This window comes from Balaenoptera physalus (genome assembly GCF_965194825.1).
Source record: "Balaenoptera physalus genome assembly, chromosome: 2".
Taxonomy (NCBI): Eukaryota; Metazoa; Chordata; class Mammalia; order Artiodactyla; family Balaenopteridae; genus Balaenoptera; species Balaenoptera physalus.
Genome location: NC_138883.1, coordinates 149,223,937 through 149,240,225, shown reverse-complemented (window position 1 = coordinate 149,240,225; position 16,289 = coordinate 149,223,937). Strand labels below are relative to the sequence as shown.

General features: G+C 43.2%; 1 protein-coding gene across 15 annotated transcripts in view; it reads left to right on the top strand.

Moving 5' to 3' along the window:
- TJP1 (tight junction protein 1) overlaps nt 1-15,656 on the top strand; it is a 341,605-nt gene extending 325,949 nt beyond the window's left edge. For 7 of the 15 annotated variants that reach the window (XM_082448491.1, XM_082448496.1, XM_082448484.1 and 4 more), the window contains 5 exons: nt 5,010-5,185; nt 8,286-8,766; nt 10,219-10,436; nt 11,564-11,707; nt 14,114-15,656. In XM_082448491.1, coding sequence (XP_082304617.1) covers nt 5,010-5,185; nt 8,286-8,766; nt 10,219-10,436; nt 11,564-11,707; nt 14,114-14,208 — 1,114 coding nt within the window. In that variant the 3' untranslated portion in view covers nt 14,209-15,656. Of the gene's footprint in view, nt 1-5,009; nt 5,186-6,748; nt 7,867-8,285; nt 8,767-10,218; nt 10,437-11,563; nt 11,708-14,113 lie in introns of those variants that run through there. The other 8 variants (XM_082448492.1, XM_082448495.1, XM_082448489.1 and 5 more) reach the window with 3 other exon arrangements.
- The last annotated feature ends 633 nt before the right edge of the window (nt 15,657-16,289 follow it).

The window sequence follows — 16,289 nt, the reverse complement described above, 5'->3', positions numbered from 1 at the left end:
AAAATAGTTAACTATGTAATACATGACTTCTGTAGGCTCTTAGCATTTCAGCAGTGTGTGCTATCTAGCTCTGGGATGTGTGTTTTTTGTTCTTAAACTCTAGTGTCAGATATGTAAATTTTTTGCATTAGAGAATATGTGAAAATCAAAGGATTTTGAAATCAAAGCGTTTTGAGGTAAGAGAGGGTAAACGGTTAAGACCCTGATTTTTAAGTCTCTCCCTTCTGTGCAGCACACTTAATGCTGGTTCTCGTCCTTCTTTTCTGTGTTTGTTTTTTAAATATAAAAGTAGGGTTATGTTGGGGAGTGACATTGAGGGATGATACTAAAGAGTTTTAAAAAATTTTTTTCCAAGGTAAGAAAAAACTTGTCTTTTATTATTGTTTGAGCTTGAGGGGACTTTAGAGATTTCTGGTCCAGCTGTAAACATGAGGAACCCAAGCTCCAGCGAGGGGCCGTGACAGGGTCAGAGCTAGGACTGAGCCCCAAGTTCCTGCTGTCTTTTTCCTGTCTGTGCTGCTCCCTTCTGTTTGCTTGTCTACTGGGTTTTTTGTTGTTTTTCTTTCTTGTGGGTTTTGTTGGGCTACAAACTCCAAACCCACATGTGCCTGCTTGAGTTCGTATCCTGTTCCGGTTCTGCCACTGGTTGAACCCTGACTGATGGTGCATTTGGTTCTGAGAGTGGAGTATAAACCCACACAGGCACAGGTGGGTTCATGCTTGAGCAGAACAGGCCCACAAGAATGGAAACAGATGTGGATTTATTACAAGGGATTCGTTTACACAGTTGTGGGGCCGGGCTGAGCAAGTCCTAAGTCTGCAGGGCAGGAAGGGAAATGCCTAGTGGTCTCGGAGCTCAGGGAAGCTGTTAAGTCTTCTTGAGAAGGGCCCATCTAGATAATCCCCCTGGGGATACCTGCATTAGTGTTTGAGTGAATAACTAGGACTGTAGTTCTGCGTAGCCAGGATGAGACATTAAAAAGCAACCACAAATCACTTTCGTGCCTAAGTTTAAAAGCATGAAGATTTTTACTGAATTAGATGCTTCAGACTGTCTGAACATATCATTTGTCACTTGCTGATCAGTGAAAATTCTTTTAGAATATACTTTAAAACCTCTAATATTAAAAGCCTACTTTTTAAAAAATAAATGAATTTATTTATTTATGGCTGCTTTGGGTCGTCGTTGCTGCACGCGGGCTTTCTCTAGTTGCGGCGAGCGGGGGCTACTCTTCGTTGTGGTGCGCCGGCTTCTCATTGCGGTGGCTTCTCTTGTTGCAGAGCACAGGCTCTAGGTGCGCGGGCTCAGTAGTTGTGGATTGCAGGGTCTAGAGCACAGACTCAGTAGTTGGGGTGCATGGGCTTAGTTGCTCCGTGGCATGTGGGATCGTCCCGGACCAGGGCTCGGACCCATCTCCCCTGCATTTGCAGGCGGATTCTTAACCACTGCACCACCAGGGAAGTCCCTAAAAACCTACTTTTAATTACCACTTGCCTTCTAAGACGTCATTTAAAGTGAAGATTTAAAACCTTTTCCACTGTTATCCATTTAAATCTTTGTCTATGGAAGAAAGCAGTTTATGAGAAACACAGCTGCAAACTGTGAGTGCTGCAGTGCGGGCTCTGTTTGGAGCAGACATTCTTGCACGAGTGTTGTGAGCCTCCCCTGACATAAGCCTAGAGAGGTGCCCAGTGCATCTGGAGAGAGTCCAGACCAGGACGAGCCGGGCGTGGAGCCTGAGGAGCTCACCTTCCGTGAGGTGGAAGGGCGTCACCACTTTTACTGAAGCAGTTTAAACATATTCATTCCTCTCAGAAGGGAGTCCAGTTTAAAGAGAGATTTTATTTATCCTTTTACATACTTGGTAAATAGAATACAGCCTTAACAGGATACATTTAGGTCTAAAAAGTAAGTTAAAAGTTTTGCTAGGGAATCAGATGACAAGGCATTTTTGGTTTTGTGTGAATCTTGTTCTCTAGAGAGAAGACTATAATATATCTATGACGTATAGCTTTCAGACATGGTCTAGAACACTGCCGAGCACTTGGCGGTGGAGTGGCTCAGTCATTCCATGCGGAGTGACCAAGGCTCAGCACAGGCCCCGGCACGCTCCTCCTCATGTCCACAGCCCTGGGAGGAACCAGTGTTTGCTGGGCAGAGGTCTCATGAGAAAGAGATCACGTCTGTCTCTGTAGATTCACTGCGGACTCGGTTTGATTTTACTGTTTACTGTTGGTAGTGTTATGGGGTGAGAAAGTCTAACTTGAGATGGATACTAGGATGCCTTTCCTTCCTTTGTATTTGAAATTAATGCTGCATTTTCCCATATAATAAGGTTTTTAAAAAAAATTTATTTATTTTTGGCTGCGTTGGGTCTTCTTTGCTGCACGCGGGCTTTCTCTAGTTGCGGCGAGTGGGGGCTACTCTTTGTTGCGGTGCGCGGGCTTCTCATTGCGGTCTTGTTGCAGAGCATGGGCTCCAGGTGCGTGGGCTTCAGTGGTTGTGGCTCGCGGGCTCTAGAGCACAGGCTTAGCTGCTCTGTGGCATGTGGGATCTTCCCGGACCACGGCTCGAACCCATGTCCCCTGCATTGGCAGGCGGATTCTTAACCACTGCACCACCAGGGAAGCCCTCCCATATAGGTTTTTAATGGTTAGAGAGTTGGAAAGGAGACTCGAGTGTCCTAGAAGATGACTCAGCAGGAAGTTGTTTCTGTGCCTTCCCTTTCGAATGCTGTTTTACTCTTTTGCCCAATTAATACAACTTTAATAATTGGAAAATAGTTTAAAATATGGGACCCTCTTTGTCTTACATTTCAAAACTATTTACTGTTTGTCACCAGTAGATTGCCTACAGGCCTTATTCCCTAAAGTAAGATATAGAAATAACAAAGTTACTGTCTTCCAGATGATACGTGCTTTTGTTCCACTTAAAAGCGCACCTTAAAAATGGTGGGAATTAGAGCAGGGAGAAGTCTTTGATAGCACAGGATAAGTGCCCCAGAAGCAGGCAGCTGTCACCCAGCCTTACAATCTGTTGAGCCACATTGATGCTGGGAGAGGTGAGGAGACAGCAGCCCTGACGTCACCTCCAAAGCAAGTTAGGAGTTGCCAGGATTCCAAGCCAGGGCCAGAAGAGCAGGCTCCGTCTGGGTCTGTGCACATGCTGCAGCTCAGAGAGTGAGTTGTCTCCTTCAGGGCATCTAATGGGATTTCTGTCACTGGAATATCTACCTCTGAAGACGCAGCCTACCGTGAGACTTCCAGGTCTCAAGATAAATGTTGGTGGTTTTCAGCTTACAAGAGTTCAGCATAAGATTGGCGTTAGGTGGTTTTGTGTGCATGTGGCATTATTAGATGAGAGAGGTAGAGACCAAGGGAGTCAGCGTGGCAGCTCTGCCCACCTCGGGGCTCAGCGGCAGGCTCGGAAGGAGCACGTGTTGATCATGTATCCATACCGTGCTAGCTGTGGTGCTGCCTCACTTCTGTGTTTTCACTCTGGACTTCTGTGCCTAGCCCCCTTTCTTTCAACAGAGCACTCACCCCCACTTCTTTAGAACCCGCTGCTTTATTTCATTTCTTTGTTCAGCACCAGGAGTGGGCAGCGGGCCAAGGAGTGAAGCTTAGCCATACCGCTGCCCACCAGAGCCCCATGTGTGGAGGGTGGGTGGGCGGGGCCTAGCTGCGTTCCACGTCTCCACCGACTGCTGGTGTCCCGAGCTAAATGAGAGCCAGTGATAGTTTCTTTTATAGACCGAAGTATGCTGAAATGGTGGATGTGTGTTCTTTGGTTGATGCTTTAAAATGACATTTGAGTTCTGTTTGCTGCAAACTTAGATTGATCGTTTTCTTTCATTTTTCTATTGCGCTTGCTTTGCCATCACCTAGATTTCTTGGCTCTTATACTAGCTCTGACTACTTGGAAAGGAGCGTCATGTGGTAAGACGGGGCATTGGTGTGAGGCTGTGACGTGAGGGTCCCTCGCTGTGGCACTGGCGTTACGTGCACTTGCAGGTGTTAACGTCGTCTTCAGTGCTTAGTCCAAACACCCAAAATGAGATAACGGCGCAGCTTTAAAGCCGATCATGACTAGACTCTGCGACAGTAATCTTCTGTGAAAGTACATTACAAGTGTCCGTGTGACTGCATGTGCACGTAAAGCTGGTGCAGCTTTGGCTCTGCAGAGCTCAGAGGGCAGTGTCGCAATTATGGGTCCTGCTTTAAAGATTTCTTTTGTGTGACTTTTATGTGTTCTATGTTAACAGTTGGCAATCTGAAAAAATAAGCATACATTCACAATTTGATTTAAATGAGCCTTAAAAATCAAGCAGTATTTGCTGCTCTAGCAATTGCGAAACAAAAAATGGATCTGGTAAATCCAGGGCAAATTTTGAAGTAAAAAAAATGTCCAGTGTTACTGGAACACAGCAGTACCCTTTCATTTACAAGCTGTTTTTGGCTGCTTTGGGGCAGAGTTTGAATAGCCGTGACAGAGGCCGTATGGCCAAGAAGCTGATAGCATTTCCTATCAGCCCTTGACTAAGGGCTTGCCAGCCCCTGGTCACCTTCTGTGGTGCCTAGTCTGCGCCAGAAGCTGGCGCTTCATACCTTCTTAGGCACTACACCAGAAGGGAATCTAATGAGGATTTGGGCCAATAAATATTTTTCAGAATATTTGGAAGACTTCATTAAACCTACCAACCGTTACTATTTTTTGTAGACCACAGTGTTGAATATTACAAGTATACCCCGAATTTCATCTGCCTTTTGGTTGCCATCTTTTGGATGTTTTACTAATATTCTTAAAATACCTGTGCTGTCTTTACATCTCTTGTGCTGATGACTGGCTGAACTTGTTTGTGTATTTTGGTAGAGTACCCATACTCATAAGGGTAAATTGTGAAATTCTCAATTAAAAAAAAAACCTCAGGGATACTTAGAAGAATGGGAGCTTGCTTTGTAAATGTGGACCCACCTGCAGGTGTTGGCATTTCCTCATTTTTCCACAGGGGGAAGTCTGCTGAGGTTGAAGCTGTGGACAGGCCGTTTGGGGAGAAGCGCTATGACCCACTGCAGGCCACACCGCCCCCTCCGCCGCTGCCTGCCCAGTACAGCCAGGCCGCCCAGCCCGGCCCCAGCACCGCCCTCAGCCTCCACTCACACACCAAGGGGACACTCGGCGAAGGTAGGCGGCTCAGGAGTTGGCAGGACCACTGTAATAGACTCACACTTACAAGATGAAAAGTACGTGCTCGAAACCTCTGGGCTGAGAACGGCAAAAAATAAGGGTTTTGTTATAAGTATCTCTTCTTTTTTATGATAACGACAGTTATGTCGGACAAGCCTTTTAGCGAAATAGATTTTAATCTGCCTCCTTAGCATAGCTTAATTTCTCGAAGTAGTTTTTGTTTACCAGTACACCCAAAACTAAATATTTGAATGGTGGTTTGTAAAAATTATGGTGATGTCTGTCTTCGCACGTGGATATAGGGCGGCCGTAGAGTTTCACATAATACATGTCCCTGAGCACCTCGTCTTTGCATTTGTGTCCTGTGGCGAAGGCTCATCGAGATAGATCTCATCAGCTCCAGAGCGCTCACCTCAGGGTGGCATCCCTGCGTGTGCACCCCGTCTTCTCCTTCACACCTGTGAGCAGTAACTGTCTCTCTTCCCGGGCCACTGGCCTGGCTCCTCTCCCCCCTGTCCTGCTTCCTTCATCTTCCTCTCCCCCCTGTCCTGCTTCCTTCATCTTCCTCTCCCCCCTGTCCTGCTTCCTTCATCTTCCTCTCCCCTTCCCCATAATCCTTCCCTTTGCCTTCCAGCAAGTGCCACTGCCTCATGCCACCTTCCCAGCTCCACAGCCATTAGACGTCCTGGAAGGGACTGTTGCCTCCACCCTCCCAACATCTCTCTTCTCATTTGGTGCTTTCAAAGGATACACCACAGTTCACCAATCTCCTGGTGATGTTTTGCTACTGGAAACAGTGCTCCTCTGTATTTATGTAGGAGTCCAATCCCAGGGGTATAATTTGATATTACTTTATGTTAGGATTTTCTTTACACACTATCATGTCTGCAGATAAAGTTTAAATTTTTACTCTCCAAACCTTATGCCTTTTTTGCACTGGCTGAGACGTCTAGTAAAATGTTGAGTTGAAGTGATGGTGGCAGACATCTTTTGCTAGTTCCCCATTGTGAGGAGAGAGGATTGAATGTTTCACCGTTACAACGTTAGCTGTAGGGGTTTTTGTGGGTTTTTGTAGGTGCCTTTTATTATGTTTAGAATGTTCCCTTCTAGTCCTAGTTTACTGAAAGCATTTTGTCAACTGTTTTTTCCTTTTATGTACATTGTCCCTCAGTATCCGCAGGGGACTGGTTCCAGGACCACCCCCCTTCACCCCCATCCCACCATGCACACTGAAATCTGCAGATACACAAGTCCCCTGTGTAACTGGTGTAGTACAGTCGACCCTCTGTGTCCATGGGCTCTGCATCTGCAGATACAGTGGGCCAAACACACTGAGATGATCCTAAGATTTGTCTCCTTCATTCTGTTTCTGTAATAAGTTATCTTACTACGTTCACAAGGAGTTTTGGTTTATAATTTCCTTATAATGTCCTTGTTCTGGTTTTGGTATCAAAGTTGTGCTAGTTTCATGAAAGACAGAGAGATGGGATGTGTTCCCTCTCTCATTTCTGGAAGAGTTTGTATAGCACTGATATGATTTTTTCCTTAAGTATTTCATAGAATTCAGTTGGTGCTATTTTGCACTGCCACCAGCGGTACAGTGGGTCCCTGACTTATGATGGTTTGACTTTACGTGGTGCAGAAGCGATACACATTTCACTAGAAACTACTTCGAATTTCGATCTTTTCTCAGGTTAGCAATAAGGAATACAATCTCTCGTGAAGCTGGGCAGCGGCTGTGAGAAGAGCCCCCAGTCAGACGCTGCATCACGGGGGTGAATAACTGACACACTTTGAACTGTCCTGGACCCAGACAGCCAGTCTGTTTTTTACTTACAGGACAGTATTCAATAGATCACATGAGATATTTAACACTTTATTATAATATTTTGTGTTAGATGATCTTGCCCAACTGTGTAGGCTAGTGAGAGTATTCTGAGCACATTCAGGGAGACTGGGCTGAGCTATGATGTTCTGGTAGGTCCCGTGTATTAAGCACATTTTTGACTTTGAACCTCCCCTGGGAAGTCGAGGAAGATCTATCTGTACATGGAAATTTCTGTTATTCCACATCTTTGCCAATGCTTGGCATTACCAAACTTGTAAGTTTTGCCAGTTTAATGGATGTGAAATGATGTTTTTTGTTTCTGTTTTGCATTTTCCTAATTAATAGTGATGTTGAGTATCTTACTGGATGATTACTGGTTAGTCTAGTCCTCACTTGGGTTTTTGCTTGTTCAGGTCTTTGCCTGTTTTCCTCTTGGTTGATTCTTTCTTGTGGATGTATAGGTATTCTTCATAGGTTTTGGATCCTAATTTTTTTAAAAATCAGTTATACATGTTGTAAATAGCTTCTGCCAATCTGTGACTTTTCTTTTTTAACTTTAATTATGGTGAGTTTTGTAGTACTGGTTTTTTTTTTTAACATGGCCAGTTTTGTCATTCTGTTTCTAATTTATTGTGGACACTGGAGCGGGGTCGCTCCGATGCCAGTCTCTGGAGGCCAGGACTCCTAGCCACATGACCCTGACTCCAGGCAGCAGGTACATGAACGCTGTCCCAGGTGTCCCTGCTACCTCCTGGCCCCTCAGCATCACACACGGCCACCAGGGGTCAAGAGTGGCCTCAGACTGCTGACCCAGACCCAGTCATGGACTCTGACACCAGGACAGGTTAAGGTGAGAGGGACATCAGATGACTGTTAGAATTTGTGTCAGGAAGGGCGTTCTGGTTTTTGTTTTCTGTATGGATGAAAAATTGTTTCAAGATTTATTCCTAAAAACTTAGTTTAACATGGTCACCACGGTCTCCCACAGAATATCACTTGTTGATACTTTCATGAATGAATTACGCATCTGGATAGGTTTTATTCTTGACCCATTATAACATCCTTTCCATCTCACAAACCATTACAATCAGTTAGAGATGGGTTTGTAATTTTTTTTGTTCAAGCCACCGAATGTACTTTATTGTTTTTCTTATTGAAGTATAGTTGACTTATAATATTAGTTTTGATGTACAACATAGTAATTCAATATTTTTACAGATTATACTCTGTTTTCAGGAAGTTTTTGTAATACTTATATGTGTTTTTCAGGTAATTCCATGTCATTGGATTTTCAGAGCTCTTTAGTGTCCAAACCAGACCCACCCCCATCTCAGAATAAGCCAGCAGCTTACAGACCAGCCAACCGAGAAGACGCTGCCCAGTCTGCTTTCTATCCCCAGAAGAGTTTCCCAGATAAAGCCCCAGCTAACGGGGCCGAACAGACTCAGAAAACGATCACTCCAGCATACAATCGATTCACACCAAAACCATATACAAGTTCTGCGCGGCCATTTGAACGCAAGTTTGAAAGTCCTAAATTCAGTCACAATCTCCTGACGAGTGAAACTGCACATAAACCTGACTTGTCTTCCAAAGCCCCCACTTCTCCGAAAACTCTGGTGAAAGCACACGGTTCCACGCAGCCTCCGGAGTTTGACAGCGGAGTTGAGACGTTCTCTGTCCACACAGATAATAAGCCTAAATATCAAGTAAACAGTATCAGCACAGGGCCTAAAGCTGTGCCCGTGAGGTAAGATTTTTGCCTTTTTCTTGGCCTGGTGATGTCTCTCACGTGAGTTGGGTGTAGTTTAGGGAACCTGACTGATGATTTCAACTCGAACTTTAAGCTGAATGGTGTTGTCCAAAATGTTGGAATGACTAAAGGTTCTGCAAGAGGCACTAAAGCTGGTGCTCATTATCTTCATTGTGTAAGAACCCAGGCTGAGAGGCACTGCGTTTCACTCAGGGTCACACAGCCGTGTTCAGGGAGCCTAGACCCAGCCACTGGTCTGACTTCTGACCTCAGAGCCAGACTCCTAACCAGCCCTGGCTTCCCATGACCTCTGACCTCCAGCTGGGGAGGCACGTTTGGAGAATATCTCAAAAATAATAGAGTATCTGTATTCCTCATCCACTGTTTATTCAACAGTGAGTTTGAAAAGAAGTAAAGATGTAATAACCTCAAAATGGTTGTTTAAAAAAGAGCTTTCTTAATAGTTTTGGTCAGATGGCTGAGCAAATGAGATGAAGCTAGCCTGCCTGGAGCCGCGCTCCCTACTCCCCTTCCCTCATCTGCACAGTGACCGACCAGACCCGTGCTGGCCACGCAGAAAGCACTCGCGGGCCACCTGCAGGCTGCCTCCCGAGCAGAAGGACAGCCAGGGGGGTGTGGAGGAGCAGGCTCCCCCCCCAGGGCGCCCATGGCGCCACTGCCCCCGGGAGGAGCCCATCCCCACCACTCTGGCCACGGAGGAGTGAAGCAGCAGCTCCCTGCACTTACTTTCATTTCGTTGGCCCATCTTCCTGCTCACCTTTAGTCCTGGCCCAAAACTTTACTTCAGCAAGTCCTGAGAACCTCCACTTTTGAAGGAGAATCGGTACCGCATCCCCTCTGCCTCGGGTGTCTTTGTGTAACCACGTGAATGGACCGTCTCCTCTCCATGAGCGATTGACCACACCAGAGTCTTTATTACCTCACGGAATTGGGCGTCTGTGCTTAGGGAGTGGGGAGGGAAGGCCATAGTATGCACACCAGAAATCCTCAGGAGAGAGCGAGCCTAATTAGTGTATTTTATCAGGTCTAAGATGCCATCAGTTGTGAGATGCACCACTGTCTTACGTATCACTAAGAAGGAAAAAACATGCTACCAATTAAACCATGATGTGCCATCAATTTTAAAACACCAATTTCATGGATGTAAAATATTGGGTGAGCAATGTATCAGGCTTTGCATGTTCTGATTGCAAAAATCAGTAATGAAGGTAACTTGACTAGTTACCTTTAAAAATGACATTGACTTCTCAAGGAAGAATATGCTTAGTTAGCCCTGTGAGTAAAGTCTGTCACTGAAAACTTATTAAAGTAAGTAACTGCTTGATTATATGGAGAGATAAAAATAGAATGAAACCACCGACTAGACTAGCAGTGAAAGCTCCTGTATGTCACTAGGAATGTACTCATTAGCCATTTCTGAACTCTCAGTCCCTCAGCTGTAGAAGAGGATGAAGATGAGGACGGTCACACTGTGGTGGCCACCGCCCGCGGCGTATTTAACAGCAACGGCGGGGTGCTGAGCTCCATAGAGACCGGCGTTAGTATAATTATCCCACAAGGAGCCATTCCTGAGGGAGTCGAGCAGGAAATCTATTTCAAGGTCTGCCGAGACAACAGCATCCTCCCGCCTTTGGATAAGGAGAAAGGTGAGTGTGTGATTGCCTGCTTAGTTTCAATAACTCGAGTTGCCCTGTGTGCTCTTCAAAGCTTATCGTGCTCAGTAGACAGGATACCCTAGACCTCTTTTCTTCCCACACCCTGGCTGCCCTCAAGTTCCTTCTACTAGGGAGGGCCTCTCGAATGAGCACTGTGGAGAGGGGAGCCTGTGCTACCTTCACTGTGATGGTGACAGTAGGGGATGGGTCAGTGGGCACTCCTGTACCTGCCAGCCAGTCTTAGCCGACCTTACCAGATTTGTCTTTGAGTCGTTCCTGCCTTGCAGCTCTAGAGATGGGTTAGGTAACACCCACTCCAAAGGCCTTGCTCTGTGCCGCCACCTGCTGGTGGAATGTAAGGCTCGCAGGTTCCTCACCCCGCAGACCTTGCACAAGTGAACACGCCGCGGAGGAGGAAGCATCCCCATCGGCTGGTGTGGTGTGTGTTTCTGAGCTGCTTCAGGAATCTAGGAATGCTCTTATTTTTCACAGTCTTCCAGATCTGTCAGGATGATATGATAATGAACCACGTTGCAGCTTCTTTTAGAATATTTTAGCAGTGCTTTGCTTCCTTAAATTCATTATTTTAGCTCATTTTCGTACATTTTGCCAGAATACTAACGTGTTGGCCCTCCTGCATGAATCTCTTAAACCAAGCCTGTAGCAAATACAACATTAAAAACACAAGATATAAGTAACATTTGTAAAATGTTTGAGTATGTCTTATACCATAAGAATGCTGTGATTGAATGAAGTAGCCACCAGCAACGTTGTGGCTATTTAGCACTTGAATTGTGGCTATTTTAATTGAAACTGGCTAGAAGTGTAAAATACACATCAGTTTCAAAGATTCAGTATATTGCTCACATGTTGAAGTAATATTTTGCATATATTGGGTTATATAAAATATTAAAATTGACTTTAACTGTTCCTTTTTAATGTGGCTACTGGAAAATATTAAGTTACATATGTGGCTCCTGTTACATTTTTCTTGGTCAGTGCTACTATAGAGAACTAACCCTCTTTGGCTTTAAAGCATATGGTTAGAAGGAGGGTGAGGAGAACTGTGGGTCTAGAAGGAAGCCAGCCGTCTAACCTCTCTCCCCCCACCCCCCCAGGTGAGACCCTGCTGAGCCCCTTAGTGATGTGCGGGCCCCATGGCCTCAAGTTCCTGAAGCCCGTGGAGCTGCGCTTACCACACTGTGCGTCCATGACTCCTGACGGTTGGTCTTTTGCTCTAAAATCATCCGACTCCTCGTCGGGTATGCTGTCTTCACTCTGTCCTTTGGGGGCTTTGGGTACTGTCGTTGATTGACCCCCGGGCTGACGGAGCTACCCGTGCTGTCTGTGCGCAGATCCTCCCTCTGTTCCTGTGGCCTTGTAGGCATCACCAGTGTTTTGGAGTTTATTTGTGGTGCATATATTGTAAATGAAAACTGAAAGGTAGAGAAGCTTCTGCCTTGTAAACATTGATGATTTGGCCAAAGGTTGACTGTTTCTTGGTGTTCAACAGAATTATTTGTTCTGTCAAAATTTTTAAGATGAGGTGGGAGATTTGATATTGTCCTGCATATATATATGCATTTTCATCTTCATACTAAGATGATTGGATTCCTTTATGTAATAATTTCTATTTTTGGTTACTATTTCTCAGTCTACAAAGTGTATATATATACTTTGTAGATATGTGTGTGTGTGTGTGTGTGTGTGTATACACACACACTAGAGAAACTTGAAAGATAAAAGACCTTACACTGTGATCGTACTTGGCCATGGTTTTTCCATGTAAAACTCAAAATAACTTTTATATAATACACTTTGAAAATGGCTTTTTGCTGTCGAGATCATAATTTCAAAGCTTCCATTGCATTTTCACATTTCTCACTTCCTTGGGTGACTAAGTCAGTTAGACTAAAGTCAGAAGTTTCTATATTTATGGCATAGAACACTTTAATTGAACCTGATGTAGAAAAAAAGAATTTAAAGTTCTTCTGAATTTTTGATAAATCAGATGAGCATTATACAGTTTTAGTTTGGTACAGTATGAAATAGAGTTTTACGGTGTAAAGAACATATTTTAGTATTACCCAACATAAAATATTACATATATTCATTCACAAGTACCCCATTTTCTGGGAAAAGTTCTTCAGGGACTCCACTGAGAAACATTTTATTAGCCTAGTTTGAACTAATGAATTAACATTAATAAAACTGCATTTAAAACATATATTCCAAAAGTCAGGTTTTAGTGTGGGCTGTGATCGTCCTCTAACCCAAAATAGGTTGAGGGTCCTTAAAGTCACTGTCTGTCGTTACTTGTTTTATAAGTGATTTTTTTCCAGATATGAAAAAAATCAGTATGCTTCGTATAATTTGTTTTGTGCCACAGAACATAAGTTATTTTGTTTGTTAGATTGAAACAACTTACTTTTTCCTGTGTTAAATTTGAGTATGTACACCTAGAAGAGAAATGTAATTCTGGAATGCTTTTGCTACTATAAAGTTCTGTTTTAAAAAGTCAAGGGTAGATTTTGATAGCTACTGACTTAATTCCAAGAAGTATTTATTAGTATATTGGAAAGAATTTTGAACCTAAAGTTTTTCCCAAGAGTTGTCATAACTCTATCTCACTGCCTAAACAATTTATCTGCAGTATTGCATAAGTGCACATGTATCTGTGAAGTTAAACCCCTCTGTTTTAAACTGCTGAGCCCACCATGACTCAGACGTCACTTAGGTAACGGACAGCTTACAGTCTGCAGCAGGGTTTCTCAGCCTTGGCCCTGTGGGGTGTTTAGCAGCCTTCCTGGCCTCCACCCGCTAGATGCCAGTTGTGACAAGCAAAATTGCCTCCAGACATTGTCCCCTGGGGGGCAGAACTGCTCCTGGTGGAGAACTGTTGCTTTACAGGCAGCAGCTTTGACTGTCGCTTACCATGGACACAAGAGATGTTCGGCTGTCCCAGCCTTCTTTACGTTGAGTCCACTGCCAGGGCTCCTTAGCTGTAGCTGCAAATCTCAAATCACCTGGTTAAAAGCTGGTTAAAAACTCCAAAGCCCAGGCCCTGCTTCAGTCTTACTCAGTTCAGTGACTTTTGGAAGCATCATGAATGGTTTTGTTGTACAGCAGGATCAGGGCTAAGAAACTCTGGCCCAGTCTTAATGAATTTTATTTTATTTATTTATTTTTTTGTAAAGGGGAGGAGACTCCTTAACCGAATTCTGCAGAATGTTCAGGGTTTCATTTGGTCTGTCAAGTGTGAGAAATGTGCTCTCATACTCAGCTCAAATGGGGTGATCATATAATTATTGTCCAAACTTTTGAAAGTGAAAGAAGGGTACTCTTAATAAGTGTTTGGACTCAGGGGCAAACTGGAACTGTCCCAGGCACATGATCACCCTAACTTTTATTCATTTTTTAAAAGGCTCGAACTTGAAAACATAAAAAATAAAAGAGAAATCTGCAACAGCTTTTGGATCATTAGATTCCAGTGGGTCTCCAATGAAGCATATAGCACTAAGAGTTTTGGTACAAGTGCAGTATGCTGTGAAGAAACAGAGGAAAATTGTATCTAAATATATATGTTTATGTTTGTCCCATGATTGCACAGCATTACAGATAGCAGTTTAACCAACCAGAAATGACATGAACTTTTTTTTCTCTCGTAGGCGATCCTAAAACCTGGCAGAACAAGTGTCTTCCTGGAGATCCAAATTATCTTGTTGGAGCAAACTGTGTTTCTGTCCTGATTGACCACTTTTAATTCTTAAAATATAGGAACTTGATTAAATAATGTGAAACTGGGTTAAACGTACTTACTAAATCTAAATGGAACCACTCCATCAAGTATTATACTTTTCCTAGAATTGATACTGCAGTGTGTTAGTATCACACGCTTTGTTTGAACTGGAGAGGCTGAGTGAACATCCCCTGAACCGCGCTCGGGAAACATGCTGCCTGCTGCATGTTGGGGGTTGGTGTTGGCTACAGGCTCCAAGATGTGATGCTTTGTAATGAGTTTTGTACTTTTATATGGTCACTGCTTAACTTCACATATTGATTTCCGTTAAAATACCAGCCAGTAAGTGGGGTGCATTTGAGTTCTGTTCTTTCCAAAGTACACTGTTTCAGACTTTATTATGGCCCTGGCCTGGCATACACATTTTTATTATGCATGAGGTAATCACACGTTTTTAAAAAGCACCTCAAATATATAACGAGTGTAGTGGATTTAACAGAAATGTACAGCAAGGGGAATTTATAGCTTTTTTTTTTTTGGCGGGGCAGGGCAAGTGAAGACAATTACTTACTGTATATGAAAACTCATTTTTCTTAGGGAACACACCAAAGCATGTGAGACTGGTTCTGTGGCCTCTTTGGATCTATAAGTTAACCATATCACCGTAGACATACTAACCAGCAGGAATGCCTTACCCTCGTGTTTTTAATTCTTAGATCGTTCTGTGTATTACTAAGTTTTTATGGCTTTTGTGCACATTTAGATACTGTATCATGAAAAGATTGAGTAAATTGTGGATTTGGTGGTTTCAGAAATGTGTAATCACCCAGAAGAAAATAATGGTGTGATTTGGGGTGGTTTTTTTTTTTTGTTTTGTTTGTTTGGCAAGGGGCAGTGGTTGTTTTCTCTCTCTCTTTTTTTTTTTTGGCTATGGCATTTAAAAACTTCTGATGTTTTAAGGATGCTTGTACATAAGACGTGCATACCACTTTGTTCTTGGTTTGTAAATTAACTTTTATAAACTTTACCTTTTTTATACATAAACAAAACCAAGTTTCTTAAGGCTACCTTTGTATTCTCTCCTGTACCTCTTGAGCCTTGAACTTTGACCTCTGCAGCAATAAAGCAGCATTTCTATGACACACACAAGGTCAGTTTTTTAAGAAAAAGAATGCACAGAGTTGTTACATTTTTAAATGCTGCATTCAAAAGATACAGTTACTCAGAATTCTCTAGTTTGAATAAATTCTTGCAAAGTATCCCTACTGTAATTTGTGATATGATGCTGTGCCCTAAAGTGTATTTTTTTACTAATAGACAATTTATTATGGCACATCAACACAATTTCTGTTTAGATAATACACCACTACATTCTGTTAATCAATCAATAGGTGTGACTGAATTTCTTTTGCAGTTATTAAAAAAAAAATCTCAAATTTCTAAATCTGCAGAATAAAACTTTTTAAAATAAAGTGCTGGTTTGGTCTGTTTGCCCACTATTTTTAGTATTGTTTAACTTCATAATCCTAGTTTAAAATCCTGCACACTGATCCTCATCACCCAGTTGCCTGCTGCCGCATTGGGGGTGGGGGATTTGGAGTGAGCCCCTGTTGCCAGTGCATCCTGGCAGAAGACACAGCAGGAGGAGGGGGGCAGGCGGAGTCTTCCCACTGTGCCTGTAAGTGTATGTGGATGTATGTGTTTATTCATGTTCCATAGGGCCAACTTGTATATGGTTTTGTCTCCTCATAGTTTTTAGAAAAACATAACATGGGCCGATTGTGGGGATTTAATCTGCAGTTTGTGCAGATGCCACCAGAAAATTACCAGAACTAATCAATGAATTTAGTAAAGTCGCAGGATACAAGATTAACAAACAGAAATCTCTTGCGTTCCTATACACTAACAATGAAAGATCAGAAAGAGAAATTAAGGAAACTATCCCATTTACCCCTGCAACACAAAGAATAAAATATCTAGGAATAAACATACCTAAGGAGGCAAAAGACCTGTATGCAGAAAAGTATAAGATACTGATGAAATAAATCAAAGATGACACAAACAGCTGGAGAGATATACCATGTTCTTGGACTGGAAGAATCAAT